The sequence below is a fragment of the Rhinolophus sinicus genome, linkage group LG03 (assembly GCF_036562045.2).
Source record: "Rhinolophus sinicus isolate RSC01 linkage group LG03, ASM3656204v1, whole genome shotgun sequence".
NCBI classification, from domain to species: domain Eukaryota; kingdom Metazoa; phylum Chordata; class Mammalia; order Chiroptera; family Rhinolophidae; genus Rhinolophus; species Rhinolophus sinicus.
The window spans coordinates 50,242,575-50,261,312 of record NC_133753.1 but is presented as its reverse complement, the minus strand read 5'-3'; the positions used below and the strand labels follow the sequence as shown (position 1 = coordinate 50,261,312).

At 36.3% G+C, this 18,738-nt stretch overlaps 1 protein-coding gene across 1 annotated transcript; it reads right to left on the bottom strand.

Moving 5' to 3' along the window:
• Positions 1 to 380: 380 nt before the first annotated feature.
• GTF2A2 (general transcription factor IIA subunit 2) lies at positions 381 to 17,971 on the bottom strand. The gene is made up of 5 exons (XM_019732219.2): positions 17,835 to 17,971; positions 6,333 to 6,457; positions 5,233 to 5,337; positions 3,134 to 3,260; positions 381 to 679 (listed from the first exon to the last, which is right to left on the bottom strand). Exons 2-5 carry the CDS (start codon positions 6,402 to 6,404, stop codon positions 654 to 656), a joined length of 330 nt encoding a protein of 109 aa, XP_019587778.1. The 5' UTR covers positions 6,405 to 6,457; positions 17,835 to 17,971; the 3' UTR covers positions 381 to 653.
• Between the last annotated feature and the right edge of the window lie 767 nt (positions 17,972 to 18,738).

The following is an 18,738-nucleotide window of genomic DNA, read 5'->3' as shown; positions in this document are numbered from 1 at the left end:
ATATGGCCAGTTCAAGAAATAATTTACACGGAGACTATTTTGTTGTTGGAAATAGGGTTTTTGGTTTTGTTTTGACTATGGAAGCTGTCTAAATATCGTCTAACTTTTCCTAATTCAGTTGTACTTAGTAGGTTTTTTATACTGATGATGATTACGCTTGGTTTTATACTTTTAAAAAGGATTTTTCTAAGTAAAATTTCAATCTAGAATTTGGTTTTGCTCCTGCTGATGCCTTCAACTGTTACAATTGATAAAACTTGACTTTACTGAAATGAATGTATTTTATAATTTCCTTTGCAAGGAACATGGTGCCTTTTCAAAATGCTTATCTAGTATCTTCATATTGCTAGCTTAAGAGCTCTACCAGTTATTACCCACGCTGAGTTTTAAAATGAGTTTATTAAAGAACGTTATTAGGAAGGCAACAACATTTGATTTGTCATTAAAAAAAGTTCTGTTTCTTCATGCTGTATAATAAAGGTAATGTAAGAGGCTAGAGTTATAAGCTTCTTTCTACTGGATTCTCTGATAGTATAGCACAGTGTAGTCATTTTTGCAGTCCTAGAATAAATAAAAAAAAGTCTCTTCTATGCTTCTCTTTAAAAAGTGATGAATAATAACAGAAGACGGCATAAAAAAAGCCATTTTTCTATTCATTCTGTAGTATTGGAGCCAGTATCTAGGAAAACAGAGAAGAGAAAGAGTAAATTCAGTGAGCAACTTACTTTTAAATTCAAATATTTTAATATCTTAAAATAAAATAGGAAGCAATAGTGCTGATAGTTTGAGGGGTGGGGAAGAAGAGGAAGCAAAGTCAAAGAGGGAAGCTGACCATGGAAATACCTTGAGAACTTAACTTTCCTTTTAAGGCAGAGGTAAAACGATAATGCTTAGCTCTCCATATTATCCTAGAGAAAAACCATGTACCATTACATTTGGTTTATATAATTGCTAACAACCTATTTTTTTTAGATCCTTTACTGTCCTAAAATTTTAAACCACAAAGGACTATTAACATAATTAGAAGAAAATCGTACTTAAATCCTAGTGAGAAACAGACTGAAATTCTAGCTATCTTTTTTTTTTTTCTCTGTAACTCAAATGGGCTTATTTCATAATAGCACTGCATTTATCTGGTTACTAAGGAATGATATTTTCTTAATTACTTAAACTTCTACCTCTAAATGCCAAACCATTTACGTTTTCATTTTGGAAAGAAAACTTTCTACAATTGTATTCTTTTCTGCTGACATAGAGTACATGGTACACAATCTAAGCTTCTCTTGAACACTCAACTTTTTCTTTGAAAATTACTACTCTGTGCTGTAAGTGGGGCAAGCGCCTCAGAAACCACTGCAATAGGTAAGGCTGATTTGCTACCTTTCATCCACTAAGTTCCCAAAAACAGATAACTTGTATCTTTAAGTAAGAGTAATATACCCTCTAAGGACCCCCAGACAGGAGCTCCTGTAAGTAAAAACACATGTTATTTAAGTTTACTCAGAGGCCTTCTTTACTGACATTTTGGTTCTTAGTTATGTTTCAAATGATTGAAAATTACACTACTACTCGACATCTGTGCTGTTCAATATGCTAGGCACTGGGCTAGCCACATGTGGCTATTTAAATTGATTAAAGTTAATAAAATTATATAAAAATTAAAACATTAAATTTCTCAGCTGCCCTGACACATGTCAAATGCTTAATAGCCTTATGTGGCTATTAGAAATTGCACACAATGAACATTTCCATGAATACAAGTTTTACTGGACAGTATTGGGCTACATCATTAACTTATTTTGATAGAGGTCTAGTAAAAACTTAAAAACCTTAGGGTTATGATTATGAAGATGCTATTAACCTAAATTATAAGGAAACTATAGACAAAAGTATACATTATATCTGAAATAGAAATGTTATCTTCTGATCCAGGAACTATAAAATAACATTGTTCCTTGCTGAATGACAAAAAAGATCTGAGTATTTGATGACTATATTAAAAAGTCACCTATGCTTTTAAAATTCTTAGAAGGATTAGTTAACCCTCTGAAAGGTACAAGTAACTGTAACACTGCTAGTTTCAGAGACTTTCTGACATCTGGAAGAGACTATTTCTTTATAAAAGTCAGGTTTAAGAGAATAATGACTTATGTGTGAAAATTGGTATTCGCAAATGTATGTATGTGTATACATGTTAATGCAAACAAGTATAGACTAGGTTATACAACAAAACATTAAAAGTGAAATGTTATCTCCAAATATTGTTACAAATGTTTTTCTTCTCTACATTTTTTCAGTGATTAGATTATTTCTTTTCAAACCCAAAATGTACAGAACAAAAAAACCTCAACCCTCAATCTGAGAAATGTAGGGTATTACTTTCTACATTTCTCTTTCTCTTGCTTTTCAAAACTCCCCTTCCTTGACAAGTGACAGTCCTCTCTATTTAATTTCAGAAATAGCTGCTTTAAATTCAAATGGTTCAGATCATAAAGTAAGTACGTTTAATATTAGGTTGGTGCAAAAGTAATTGCGGTTTTGCAGTTTAACCTTTTAAACCGCAATTACTTTTGCACAACCTAATATTTAAGAATGTAAATAATCATAGTATAGTTTTTGAAACATTTAAGGACCTGAAAAAGTTCCTCGGTGTGTTGTGGAAAATACAGCTGTATAGGCATAACAGATTAGAGGAACAAATATTTACTATTATGACCGATAAGGTTCTTATGGTTAATTAAAATCTTAATTACTTTTTAAATATAAAATATATAGGGCTCCAGAAATCATAGGATAAATTGTCAAAATTAAATACTTCCTTAAAGAAAAAGATGGTTGTGAAAAAGACTGATAAACACTCCACATTTGCAGCTAAAATCCACCCCCAGCCCGACAAATTCTATCTGTGGAAGTAGTCCACGTGTCATATGAAATATTTATACTAAAATCAGTAAGTGGCCTGTTTGAGTGAGATTTAGAAGTCAGAATGTAGTTGAGATAGAATCCAGGTCTCTGTCTGGGAGTGGATCATTGGCTATTTTCCACCTTAATTTCAGACGAAAATTTTCTAAAGATGCATTAAAAACAAGACTTTAAGTTGCTATGCTTTCACAGTGATTAGGTGAACACTTACTTTTACCATCACAGGCTACAATTTTCACTTTATCCACTTTAATAAGTTCTGTCACCTCTCTGAATTCAACATCATTCAATACAAAAGTCCACACATTATCGCAGAATCTGTACGTATTTAGAGAGCCCTTTAAAACAAAACATTTAGACATAACATGAAGTCATTTTTTCCTCACACTTTTCTTCAAAGCAATTTAAGAGAACTCAAATACATGATTCTTAAAATAGTATGATTAATACTTAGCTTATTTAAGATTTTTCTTAATTTTCATCCTAACAGAAAAAAAAATCCCTAGATAAGCTTGCTAAGGGAAGAGTTAAAAGTTTTTAGTTAGCAGACAATTTTTAGCACTGTAGGAGTCTGCAAAGTACCTGAAATTTGAAGAAAGCTGAATGGAAATTTGTATATCTACTGCCCTCATGTGGCTAACTTATGAAAGTTCATTTGAATTTTTATGTAAACACATTTAAAAAAAACATGTGTTATTGTGTACGTTAATTTTCTGCAGTTGCACAAAAGCAGTGATTTCCTACAAACATTAATTTTAGTCCTATGATGTAGCTCTGGTGAATTACTGTGTTAGCCACTAAGACTACAATACTATTGTCATGTGTAACTGAAATTCTTCTCAAGTTTTTCTTTTTAAGGAGCAGGAATATATCCTTGAACATTAAAAGGGTGAGACTGCAAGTATGGACACTGACAGAATACCATCAAAACCTGAGATACACACACAGGCACACACATATTCACATATGAAATTTAGTATTCGACAAGATATTTATAAGCCTAAAACCTTCAATTCAGAATCAAAGCATCAGCACAAAAATATTTCTTGCAAGCGTTACTTGTACTAGTATAAACTGCATTTTAGCTAAATGTTCTATCAAGTAAAAACAATCAGGGAAACTATTATAGCTATGAATGAATGAATTTAATGAGGACACCGTGGTAAGCAATACAAATACGATCCTGCCTCAATGAGCTTAGGTTAGCAGGGGAGATCATAGAAACAAGTAAACACATACAAAAACAAAAGCAAACTAATTTTGCTTAAATCACTACTGTTAAAAGTCCACTGATAAAATTTTATAGTTTTAAAGACACACTCTACTCCAGATGTTTAGGCATAGGAAACTGGTAAGAGACTTATTTATATGAATATAAAATACATGCAGTCTAAGTTAAATGGGGCTTTGTCTATCTTGCTCCTCTCTGTATACCCAATATCCAGAACAATGCCTGGTATGTAACAGGAACTGAAATAAATGTTTGCTGAATAAATAAAACTTTCTTTTGTGTTTTTCATCACACAAAAAACCAAAACCCCAAACACTGAGGTTCTCTTAAATGAAAATTAAGCTGTATGTTCTTTTTATATATTGATTTTCATATATTTTTAAACTTTTAATTTCTACTTTATAGCTATGCATAACCATAAAATAAGCATAAATATTAAATATAATAACCAAAATCACTATATACTAAATGATTTTATAAGTATCACAATGGGGTAAATCATGATTCTTTCAATGGGCCTTCATTAATCTGAATTTACCATCAAATTGAGAAAGATAATTTGGTTTAGATGGGGATTACTGTTCAAAACAAATGACTCGAATAAAACCTAGTTACCAGAACAGACTGCTATCTACCACCAGTTCAGGTATTTATAAGCCATGTTATCTAAGAGTAATGGGGAGGGTGACAAAATGGAGTTTCTAGAGAGAACCCTGTGCTTTCTTGGACTGCGTGAAGCTCAAAGTTTGAAAAACGTAACTGAACCTTATGTGATTACTCTGTCACTTACCTGCAAACCTGCGTTTCAGGCGTTTGAAATTTCAGTAATTCTTCAGGGAAGGTAACCAAACATACAGAGGCTGATTTATAATACAATGGAACAAAAACCTAAAAAAACTCTGTATCTTAGTATCTATGTCATTTAAAAGTAAAGTATAATTTAGTTATTATAAAATATGTTCCAAAATTTGATTAAAGCCATCTGTTCCTTTATGACTAACAAATATGTAGGGGTCCTAAAAAAAACCTGTCATAACAACCATGGGTGCAGGATTCTAGATTTAGGAAAATTTCCTTACCCTGAAATTGACTCTGTTCCTGACCCTCTGAGCCAATGCTGAATTTATAGCCTTATCAAACTGAAGTAGAACTTGAAGGGCAAGTTGGGGGGTGATCTGTTGAGACTGAGGAAAAGTAAGGGTCATAAATCAGAAGAGCATTAAAGACAAAATAAACAAAAATATGAATTATCAAAAATTTAACTGAGGCTAACCAGAGCCTCTAAACTAGAATTTCTTATTCTCCTTTGCCGTAACTGACAATTAAGAAGCAAAGTTGGACAATATTTTCTTGCAATATGTTGACACAAACGTAATTTTAAGAAGAAAATATGAAGTGGTATTACATTATCAGGACAAAACTCTATCATTCCTTCACAGAGTTTGGAAAGAGGTGTTCAATAAATTAAAGTTTCTTTTAAATAAAAAACAGGACCAATAATATATTTTTAAAAATCTAATACAGCTTATTGAAGCTCATTAAATATATGAAAACAAATGGAAATACTTCTTAAATGAGAGAGGTTCATATAAAAAATAGGTTAATTGTCCTAAAATTGAAATATAAATTCTGAAATCTCATGACTATTAAATTGTTCAAAATTATCTTAAAGCTACATTTCTTATAAATGAGGAGAAAACCAATATTCTAATCTTTAACAAAAATCTTTGAAAATTTAGATATATTCAACTATATCATTCAATCATCATATTATATGCCCCATAGTCATCCTGGTATAATACACAGGAATTAAAGATTATTAATCTAAATACTGACTTACTGGGTCAAACGGTCTAACACATTTAACCTCTTTGCCTGGGATAATAGATATACCGCGTTTCCCCGAAAATAAGACCTAGATAGACCATCAGCTCTAATGCATCTTTTGAAGCAAAAATTAATATAAGACCAAGTCTTATTTTAATATAAGACTGAGTCTTACATAATATATGAAATATAATGTAATGTAATACAATACAATACTGGGTCTTATATTTATTTTTGCTCCAAAAGACGCATTAGAGCTGATGGTCTGGCTAGGTTTTATTTTCGGGGAAACACGGTAACAGAATTATGATAGACCCATTTTAAACAAAAATGTTGACTTTTAGTCTCGTACCTGTATGAGCTCATCGAGGCTTTCCTGAAGACTGTTTCCCAAAGTGGTATTTCTGTATAACTGATATGCCATGGCTTAGAAGGAAGAAATTGTTTTTTTTTCTTATTCAGTCTTGCATTGATCTCCTAAAAATTTAATATAAAAGTATTAAAAAAGAAAACATTATAAAACATGTATGAAAGTCTACTTCACAATTCTTTATATTCTAATACTCATATATATATTCTAATATACTATCAGAACTCTTAGTAATTGCAAATTACTATATAATTTTAGAATCACAAGGAATAGTTAAAAATTATTTTCTAATTAATTTTTGCTATTTTGACATAGGCATTTATAGTCCTTTATACAAAGTATAGACAAACTGGAGGTGCCAAAAAAATGTATACAAGTGGACACTTCGGTCAACGTTGCTCAAGCAGTAGTTCACCATAATGAGAAGTGTCTGGACGCTGATGGTAACCACTTTGAGCACCTCTTGTAATTGCAGAAGTCAAACGTGACTTGTATTCATCTTTTATTGGTATATATTGAGTATTACAATTTTAATACAGTTTTCCTTTCTTAAAATGTGTATACATTTTTTGGTACTCTCTATATTTATTAAAATGTACATCTTTACCATTTCTTTCAAAAGTTTGCATTATGACCTAGCGTAGAATTTACCATGTACCATTCCTTTCTACTTACTGTCAAGTAACTGATTCAGACAATCTTCAGCTCACATTTACATGACTTCCCCATCATTTTCCTTAAAATTTGGTACTTACAGAGTGCCTACCAAGAAGATAGCACTGTGATAGGTACCAGGGAGAAGAAGGTGAAATAAAATACACTCCTGACCCTAAAAGTTATACTCTAGGGAAGGTCACAGACATACAAAAACTTTAAATTCAACAGAGAATAAATAAACTGTGACAGAGGAATAAAGCACACTACGGAGGTGACTGTGGACTGACTGAGTTGACTCACCAAAGCATCCTGATTCTTCAAGCTAGACTTTAGCCAAGCAAGAGAGGAAAGCCAAACAGTTTGTGAAGAGAAATACAAAATATCCCGGATTATTAGGGTGTAAGTACAAATTGTAAGTGGTAGGAGATGAAGCTGAAAAAGATGGCGGTTGGATTTGTTCCATCAGGAGAGGTACAGGGTTTTATAATGCAGGTAATGGGGAGCCCCTGAAGCATTCCTGGCAGGAAAGGTCAGACAACTGGCAGCCATATGAAGAAATGTACATGAGCACAAGATTAGAAAGAGATGAGGGATGAGCGTGGCAGAAGTACAGATTCAACAAATATTTACTGAGCTTCTACTGCATGTCAAGTATAAGACCCCGACCTCATGGAACTTTCAGTTTGGAGATGAACAGAGGAGATATAGTCAAGGAGTAATCATCAGGTAACACTAAGCAAAAATAATGATCAGTTGTTAGTCTTCACATTACGCACCGTGTGAGTTTTTGATACACTAGATCGTGTGAGTTTTTGATACACTAGACCGTTCCTGTCTTCTTGAAGCCTTTTCTTTGGCTTTTGGGACCCCACACTCAGTTCTCTCCTCCCACGTCACTGGATACCACTTACTGTGTATTTCTGGTTTTCTTTTGTGGGTTCCTCCTCAGCACCCCAACTTCTAACTACCTTCAGGCTTCTAGCACGTCTTCTCTGTATGCTTTCTTTACTCCCTTAGTCATCTCATCTTGGCTTATGCTTTGAATACTATCTATCTGCTGATGACTCTCCAATTACTTCCAGTCCTGACTTCTCCCCTTGGTGCCATATATACAATTGCCTACTTGCTACTAGATGGAATTATCAAGTAGGCAGCTAAATAAATTTGTCAAAACCAAATTCCTCATAGTGCCCCTCTGAACCTTTTCTGCCCTGAGTTTGCCCACCTCACTAAACAGTAAATCCAGTCTCACAGTAAGACAGCCCAGAAACCTTAATAGTCAACATTAACTTCTCTCGCTCGACATCAAATTTGTTAGCCAATCCTTTCAGCTCTTCCTTCTAAACACAGCCAGAATCTGACAACTTTTACCTTCGCCACTATTAGAAGTCACCATTATGGTGTCACTAAGAGTACTGTGACAGCCCAGTTTCTACTCTTGCCTATCCCACCCCACCCACACCCCGCAGAGCAGCTACACCAAGCCTTTTAAAACATAAACCACATCACTCATTTATTCAAAACCCCCAAGACCAGTATCCCATCTCAGAATAAAAACATCCTTCTACTGGTTGCAAGGCCTATAAGATCTGGGTCTCCGACTTAACTCTCTGAACTTTTCTGCTTCCACGTACTCCCTCATTCGCTCCAGACTGGGTCCTTGCTCTTCAACATGGTAAGAATTCTTGCTTTAGGACCTTCGCAATGGCTGTTCCTTTTGCTTCAGATGTCCTTCTCAGATACCTGCATGGTTCACTTCCTCATTTGATTCAGATCTCTGCTCAAATATAAATATATAACTTCATGGAAAACCTGTTGTAGTGGATGGAAACAGAATAAGCACATATATGTCAACTTCAATTAATGATACGATGAGAATAAAGAAGTGTAAGGGGGAAGGGAGATCGTTCTTTGGTATAAGTTGGTCACTTCATCAGACATTAATTGAAGTTGACATATATGTGCTTATTCTGTTTCCATCCACTACAACTGATTTTCCATGAAGTTATATGTTTACCATTTAGAATAATGCCTAGTATGCAGTATGTATTCAATAAATTCTTCTGAACAAATAACCTTGTGGTATTTCAAAATACCTTTATAATATCAGATATTATAAAGATATCTGAATGCAATACAAAGATTTCTACTTTACTGAGGAAACTGAAGCAATGAAAACCTCCAGACTCTCAAAATTACATCTAACCACCTACAATATCTGTACCCATATACTTTGCCTACATGTCTGTCATTAACAGTTGAACTATCCGTGCTGTTACCTAAATACCTACCTGTGTGTCACGTCCTATCCCCTCTAGTCCACTCAAGGATATTGTTCCAAAAATACAATCAGTCCTTCTCTCCCTCACCATCAAATTTCCCATCTCTATCAATCATTCCCATCAGCAAATAGGTGGGTACTTCTCCCATCTTTTAAAAAAAGTCTCAATCCACTTCCTTCACCCGCTACACTATTTCTGTTCCTCTTTGCAACAGAACTTGGAAGAGTTGTCTGTTCTCACTGTCTCTCATTCCTTTTCTCCTATTTTTCTCTTAAACTCACTCCTTATAGGCTTTTGCCTCGCACACTCAAATGAAACAGATGGGGACAGACATCAATTGGTAAAACTAATCCTCAATTCTCAGTTTTCACCAGATTTAAGCATTTGACACAGGGATTACTCCCTCTTCTTTGATAAAGACTTGGTTTAGCTTGCGGGAAACCACATTTTTTGGGTTGTTCTCTTAAACTCACTGGTTCATTCTTCTCAATATTGTTTGTTGGTTGACCCTCTTCTCCCTGAACTTTTAATGTCACAAGACACCATCCTTGGTTCTCTGCTGCTTTCTGTCTATGCTCATTCCTTGGTGGTAACATTCAGTCTCATGGCTTTAAATATCATTGCTGTGACTCCCAACTTCATATGCCAGCACAGACCTCTCCCCTGAACTCACTCCTGGATCCAACGGCCTACTCAACATCTCTACTTGTTGTCTTTCCCATCTCAGTTGATATCACTCTATACTTCCATGGGCTTAGGCAAAAACCTTTGAAGTTATCCCCCATACTCCCAATCTCACCTCCACATCCAATCCCTAGCAAATCCTGTAAACTCTTCCTTCAAAATGCATTCAGAATCCCACCATTTCTCACCGTTTCCATTGCTAGCACCCTCATCTGTATTTCTACCATCTGTCATTTGGGTTATTGAAATGGATTCCCAACTGCTTTCCTTCCTTCCATGCTTGCCCCCTACACTCTAATCCCAACTCAGCAGCCAGGTGATCTTTTAAAACATAGGTTAGAACATAACCCTTCTCTGCTCAAAACTTCCCATGGCTTCCATTTCACTAGTCCTTAGAATAATCTGGCTACCTACTATGTTTCTGAATTTATCTACCATCTCTCCCTTGCTCTTGCCCTTCTCCAGACTCACTGGCTTCCTTGTTATGCTTAGGCCATGACAGACATGTTCCAGCCTATGGAAGCCTTTGAAAAAGCTATTCTTTCTACCTGGAATATTCTTCCCCCAAATATTCACTTGGTTCTCTTAATTCCTTTGAATAAAGCACGTACGTAATCAGACCTAAATTGACTGCAGTATTTGAAATACAAACTCCAGCCTCCACTCTGGAATTTCCCAATCCCCCTTATTCTGCTATGTTTACTGATGGCACCATCACCTCCTAACATATTATATAATTTACTTATAAATCTATAAGTAAACCAGGCATCAAGAACAAACAGTAACTGACACACATAGGAAACAAATATTTGTTCAATAAATGAAGGCAAAAAAAAATCAGTAAATTAAATGTGTGTGAGTGGGGAGGGAGGTTAAAAAGGGCGAGGAGAGGTTCCAATAGGGAGATATAAACGTGAAAATGTAGGAGTACAGAATCTGGTGTTATGACAAAAGTCTAAGAGTGACCTGTAATAGCTATAAGTTAACAAACTATCAGCAAGATAATTTAAGAAAATTCTATTTACAATTGCATCAGAAAGAAAAAAATGTCTAGGAATAAATTTAACCAAGGAGGTGAAAGACCTGTACACTGAAAACTATAAAACATTGATGAAAGAAATTGAAGACACAAATAAATGAAAAGATATTCCATTCTTATGGATTGGAAGAATATTGTTAAAATGTCTATACTACCCCTGATGGCAAAACCAGACAAAGACACTACAAAAAAAAGAAAATTATAGGCCACTATCCCTGATGAACATAGATGCCAACAAAATATTAGCAAATCGAATTCAGCAATACATGAGAAAGACCATACACCACAATCAAGTGGGATTTACTCCCAGTATGCAAGGCTGGTTCAATATCTGCAAATCAATTAACATGATACACTACATAAAATAAAGGATAAAAACCACATGATCATATCAATAGATACAGAAAAAAACATTTGACAAAATCAACACCTCTTTATGATAATAACTCTCAGCAAAGGGGACAGAGGGAACACACCTCAACACATAAAGGCCATACATGACAAACCCACAGCTAACATCATACTCAACAGTGAAAAGCTGAAAGCTTTTTAAGATCAAGAACAAGACAAAGATGTCCACTTTCACCACTTTTATTCAACATAGTATTGGAAGTCCTAGCCACAGAAAATTGAAAATTAAAGGCATCTGAATTGGAAAGAAGTAAAACAGTCATTATTTACAGATGACATGATACTAGAGAGAATTCTAAAGTAGTCCCCAAAAAACAATTATAATAAATGAATTCAGTAAAGTAACTGGATACAAAACTAATATTCAGAAATCAGTGGCATTTTTATATACAAATACTGAAGTATCAGAAAGAAAAATTAAGAAAACAATCCCATTTACAATTGCATCAAAAGGAACAAAATACCTAGGAATAAATTTAACCAAGGAGATAAAAGACCTATACTCAGAAAACTGTAAGACACTGAAAAAAGAAACTGAAGATAGAAATAAATGGATGCATATATTGTGCTCATGGAAAGGAAGAATTAATTTCGTTAAAATGTTCATACCACCCCAAATAATCTACAGATCCAATGCAATCCCTATGAAAATACCAATGACAATTTTCACACTGGAACAAATAATCCTAAATTTTATGTGGAGCCCCAAGATCCCTGAATAGCAAAAATAATCTTAAGAGGAACAAAGTTGGAGGTACCATGCTACCAGATACTATACGAGGTCTGACAATTCACTTTGTGAACGTGTTGCAATCATGTTACTAACCTTTTTTGGTATCAGAGGGCTTATTCATTATAAATTTGTATCAACTGGACAAACAGTTAACCAAATTTACTATTTGGAAGTGCTGAAAAGGCTGCATGAAAAAAATTAGACGACCTGCACTTTTCACCAACAATCCTCGGCTCTTGCATCACGACAATGCACCAGCTCACACAGCACTGTCTGTGAGGGAGTTTTTAGCCAGTAAACAAATAACTGTATTGGAACACCCTCCCTACTCACCTGATCTGGCCCCCAATGACTTCTTTTTTTACCTGAAGATAAAGGAAATATTGAAAGGAAGACATTTTGAACATTCAGGATATCAAGGGTAGTACAATGACAGCTCTGACAGCCATTACAGAAAAAGTTCCAAAATTGCTTTGAAGGGTGGACTAGGGGCTGGCATTGGTACATAGCTTCCCAAGGGGAGTACTTTGAAGGTCACCATAGTGATATTCAACAATGAGGTATGGAGCACTTTTTCTAGGACGAGTTCGCGAACTTAATTGTCAGACCTCGTACTACAAGTCTATAGTAATGAAAAGAGCATGGCACTGGCATGAAAACAGACACACAACAGAGAACCCAGAAATAAACCCACACGTATATGGATAATTAATCCATATTGGGAGGCAAGGATATATAATAGGGGTAAAGACAGACTCTTCAATAAATGGTGCTCAGAAAACCGGATACACGCAAAAAAATGAAACTAGACCACCTTCTTTAACCATATACAAGAATAAACTCAAAATGTATTAAAGACTTATATGTAAGACCTGAAACCACAGAACTCCTAGAAAAAAACAGGGCAGTAAACTCTGACATTTCTTTTAGTAATATTTTTTTCTGATATATCTTGGACAAGGAATCAAAAGAAAAAATAAACAAATTGGGACTATGTCAAACTAAAAAATTTTGCATAGCAAAGGAAACCATCAATAGATGGTTTCCTACGGAATGGGAGACTTCCTACGTAAATGGGAGAAGGTATTCGCCAACGATACAGCCAATAAGGGGTTAATATCCAAAATATATAAGGAATTCATACAACTTAACATCAACAAAACAAATAATCCAATAAAAAAAATGGGCAGAGGATTTAAATAGACATTTCTCCAAAGAGGACATACAGATGACCAATAGAAATATGAAAAGATGCCCAAACATCACTAACCATCAGGGAAATGCAAATTAAAACCACAATGAGATGTCACCTCACACCTGTCAGAATGGCTACCATCAATGAATCAACAAACAACAGGTGCTGGTGAGGATGTAGAGAAATGGGAACCCTTGTGCACTACTGGTGGGATTGAAAATTGATGCAGCCTCTATGGAAAACAGTATGGAGGTTTGTCAAGAAAATTTAATTGAGGGAGTGGCTAGATGGCTCAGTTAGTTAGAGCGCGAGCTCTGAACAACAGGGTTGCCAGTTTGATTCCCACATGAGCCAGTGAGCTGTGCCCTCCACAGCTAGATTGAAGACAACGAGCTGCTGCTGAGCTGCCAGATGGCTTAGTTGGTTAGAGCGTGAGTTCCTAACAACAAGACTGCCAGTTCAATTCCCCCATGGGATGGTGGGCTGCGCCCCCTGCCACTAAAGATTGAAAACGGTGACTCGACCTGGAGATGAGCTGCGCCCTCCACAATTAGATTGAAGGAAAATGACTTGACTTGGAGCTGATGGGCCCTGGAAAAACACACTGTTCCCCAATATACCCCCCCACCCCCAAAAAATTTTTTAAAAAATTTTAATTGAACTAATATATGATACAGCAATTCCACTTCTGTACATTTATCTGAAGAAATTCAAAACACTAATTCAAAAAGATTTATGCACCTGTATTGCAGCATTCTTTATTTATAATAACCAAGATATGGTAGCAACCTCAACTTAAGTGTCCATCAATAGACAAAATGGTAAAGATGTGGTACATATATACAATGGAATATTACTCAGCCATAAAAAGAACGAAATCTTGCCATTTGCGACAACATGAATGGACTTAGAATATTGTATACTAAGTGAAATAAGTGGTACAGAAAAAGACAAATTCCATATGATCTCACTTTTATGTGGAATCTGCAAAACAAACGAACAAAACAGAAACAAACTCATATATACAGACAATAAAATGACGGTTGCCAGATGGGAGGGTGGTTGGAGGATGGTAGAAAAAGGTGAAGAGGCTAAGATGTACAAAATGCCAGTTATAAAAACCGTCACAGGGATGTAAAGTACAGCATAGGTAATATAGTCAATAATATTGCAATAACTGTGTGGTGTCAGATGGGTACTAGATTTATCGGGGTGATCACTTTGTTAAGTTATATAAATGTCTAATCACTATGTTGTCACCTGAAACTAACATAATATTGTATGTCAACTGTAATTGAAAAAAAATATTTAAAAAAGTCCATACAAAGCAATCTACAGATTCAGTGCAATCTCTATCAAATATTCAACGGCATTTTTCACAGAAATAGAACTATCCCAAAATTTATAAGGAAGTACAAAAGATTCCAAATGATCAAAGCAATCTTTAAAAGGAACAGAGCTGGAGCTATCAGCTCCCTAATTTCAATCTATATTACAAAGCTATAGCAATCAAAACTGTATGGTATGGGCATTAAAAAAAAAAGACACAAAGCTCAACAGAACAGAGAACCCAGAAATAAACCCACACATATATGGTCAATTAGTCTATGACAAAGGAGCCGAGAATATACAATGGAGAAAGGACAGTCTCTTCAATAAATGGTGCTTGGAAAACTGGACAGTCACATGCCAGAAAACTCAAACTAGCTTATTACACCATACACAAAAAGTAACTTGAAATGAATTAAAGACTTGAATATAAGACCTGAAACCATAAAACTAGAAGAAAACATGGATGGGAAGGTCTTTAACACCGGTCTTGCTAAGTAATTTTTGGATCTGACTCCAAAAGCAAAGGCAACAAAAGGAAAAATAAGTAAGTGGGACTACACCAAACTAAAGAGCTTCTGCACAGCAAAATGAAAAGGCAGCCTACTGCACGGCAGAAAATACTTGCAAATCATGTATCCGATAAGGAGTTAATATCTGTAATTATATATAAAGAAGTCATACAAGTCAACAGCAAAAAACAAACAACTTGATTAAAAAATGGGCAGAGGATCTGAGTATTTTTCCAAAGACATACAGATGGCCAACTGGTATATGAAAAGATGCTCAACATCACTAATCATCAGGAAATGTAAATCAAAATCATAATGAGATGACACCTCATGCCTGTTAGAATGGATATTTTCAAAATGTCAAGAAATACGTGTTGGCGAGGATGTGGAGAAACGGAAAGCCTTGTGCACTGTTGGTGAGAAGGTAACAGTGGTGCAGCCACTACGGAAAAGAGTGTGGGGGCGGCCGGATGGCTCAGCTGGTTAGATCGAGAGCTCTCAACAAGGTGCCATACAACATTGCGGGTTCAATTCCCACAGGGGATGGTGGGCTGTGCCCACCCCTCCTACCCAGCCCACCCCCCGGGGCAACTAAAGATTGAAAAGGGTGATTGGACTTGGAGATGAGCTGCACCCTCCATAACTAGACTGAAGGACAACGACTTGGAGCTGATGGGCCCTGGAGAAACACACTGTTCCCCAATATAAAATAATAATAGTAATAATAATTCCAGATAAACAAGGGGTAAATAAATTTGTACCCTACTTTAAAAAAAAACAAAAAACACAGTATGAAGGTTCCTCAAAAAATTAAACACAGAACTACCATATGACCCAAAAATTCCACTTCTGGGTATTTATCTGAAGAAAACAAAAAACACTCTAAGATATTTTCACCGCCATGTTTGTTCCAGCATTATTTACAATAGCTAAGATACGGAAGCATCCTAACTGTCCATCAAGGGATGAATGGATAAAGATGACATGGTAGAGACAGTTAAGTCCTCACTTAACATTGTCATTAGGTTCTTGGAAACTGTGACTTTAAGCGCAAGGACTGTAACGAAACCAATTTTACCACAGATAATTGATACAAACAAGAGTTAAGTTCTTATGGTATATTTCTGGTCACAAAAACATCACCACACTTCTAAAGACAGACCCTAAACACATCTAACATTAAACATTAAAATAAATGTGAGCTATATACATACATTTAAGAAAAAGTAATAGAAACAACTAAGATCATTATTTTTTAACCCGCTTATTCCAGTTCAGGATCACAAGTGCTGGAGCCTATCCCAGCAGTACAGGGTATAAGGTGGGAACCCACCCTGGACAGCACACCCTTCAATCGCAGGGCACACTCACTCACACCCACACTCAGACTGGGACAAATGTAGACATGTCAATTTACCTCACACGCACTTCTCTGGGATGCAGGACGAAACTGGAGCACCTGGAGAAAACCCACAGACACGGGGGAGTACACGCAAACTCCGCACAGACAACTGGCTCCCACTGGGAATCAATTTTTTTTTCTTATCAACATTATAAAGCAGCCCTGCTATGTATACGATGGAATACTTACTATTTGGCCCTAAAATAAAGAATAAAACCTTGCCACTTGCGACACCATGGATGAACCTTGAGGGTATTATGGTAAGAGAAATAAGACAGAGAAAAACAAATACTGTACCATCTCCTATGTGGAATCTAAAACAAATAAACAAACATAGGGTGGAAGGTGCTGTCAAAAGGCAAACTTCCAGTTATAAAATAAGCCCTGGGATATAATGTACAACATGGTGACTGTAGCTAATAATATTTGTATTGCCTATTTGAAAGTTGCTAACAGAGTAGATCTTAAAAGTCCTCACAAGAAAAAAATTTTTGTAACTGTGGTGATTATTTCGCAATGTATACCAATATCGAGTCATCATTATGTTGAAACAAATATGTCTATTATACCACAATAAAAATTAGTGAAAGTTAGCTGTTATTTAAACGCTTGTAAAAATTATTTACTTTAATGATCTAAGATTCTTAAAAATTCCTTGTGAAATGTTCAAATCTTTTAGACGTGTTATCAACCGTATAAATTTAGCGCTTTAATTTTGCAGTTTATAAAATTAAAGAAAGCTCCCATGTAAGTAACTCAGTTACTCCCGTCCTCATCCTTGGAGATCAAACCATTCAGTTAAATTCATTCTTTCCGGAATTCGCAAGAAATTGGAAGGTGGACTTCATACAAGCGAAGCGCAAGAATGAGACACTTAGGGAATGTGCTCCCCGGATACTCGGCACCTCCCACCGCAAAACCCTGGATGTTTTGGCTCAAGAATCCTGGCTAAACACTCGGCGCTGGGCTGAGGCGCAGGCCCTCCCCCTAGGACCGTTCAGTGGGCGCCCGGCGGATAACCTCCCGCCTCTAGACGCAACCGTCACCCGCCGCCTCCCTTCCCTTCCCGGGTGCCGGCCACGGGGCCATCCGGCAGCGAAGGTGGTAACGGATCTTAGCCAAGACCCGGGAGGGAAGGGCCTCGCCTTCAACGCTGCCCTCGGAAAAGACCCAACCGACCGTAGGTAGCCCCAGCTCTGGGGGACGGGAACAGGGAGCGTGGGCCCAGCTCACCCCGTACCTGTGGAGAAGGCGCCTCCTGCCGCGGAGCAGACAGAAGCAGCACAGCCAGGAGCCCAGCAGGAGGTAGCTACTCCCCGCACCACCTCCGCGGTCGCCGCAGAAACCACTGCTTGGCCAACGACCCGGAAATGTTCGCAGAACCTGGAAGTGACATCACGCAGGGCCCTGGGACGGCCCGCCCACCACCAGCTTCTGCACGCCATTCAAGTTTTGCGAAAGGAGGGCGGGGCTTTGATGAGAAGGACGGGCGTAGGGCCGCCGCTTTCAAGCCCTAGACCCGTGGTACAGGCCAACTTTTCAAGTAATTCACCAGGTTTACTAAATCATTCATAAAGGAATGATAATTTTTAGATTAATCTCCATTGTAAAATTCAAAATTACGAAATGCTAGGCAGTCACATTTTATGCCTGAGGTGTATTCAGGGTTACTACTGTTGAAGACCTTGCAATGGTAAATTGAAGACAAATTCTGAAAATATTATAGCAGGTATTTATTTACCATGCAAAATAAGGCTGCAATTCATTTGGCCCAGCAAGTTTTCAGTTTGTGATTCATGAAGAATTTTAATTTGGGAAAATTTGTATTTAGTGTTTGTTCCAAATGCAAGGCAAATACTTCAATCTATTTCGAGTTAATATAATCCCAAATGGTATCCTAACTGTGGATTAAAGGCAGCAGTAATGTACACAGCTATTGACCATTAAGTAGCAGAATAGTGATTAAGGAGTAAATGCAAAAACAACCACTACCAGGTGGAACCTCCCAGAAGGTCTATAGCTAAAGAAGTTCTCATTTGTGCCATGTTTTCAACCACTTACTGAACTGATTTCATCACTAGATTCCCAACTAAAACAATTCTAAACAATAAAACACAAAGTTTGATTATAGTTAATATTTTAAA

What these genes read in the sequence shown, in the direction of transcription:
- GTF2A2 (XM_019732219.2), bottom strand. Translation starts at nt 6,404, where the DNA reads ATGGCATATCAGTTATACAGAAATACCACTTTGGGAAACAGTCTTCAG. An exon ending in GCCTCGATGAGCTCATACAG is followed by an intron (nt 5,338 to 6,332) that starts GTACGAGACTAA and finishes ACTTTTCCTCAG; the next exon opens with TCTCAACAGATCACCCCCCA. An exon ending in GGAACAGAGTCAATTTCAGG is followed by an intron (nt 3,261 to 5,232) that starts GTAAGGAAATTT and finishes TTTGTTTTAAAG; the next exon opens with GGCTCTCTAAATACGTACAG.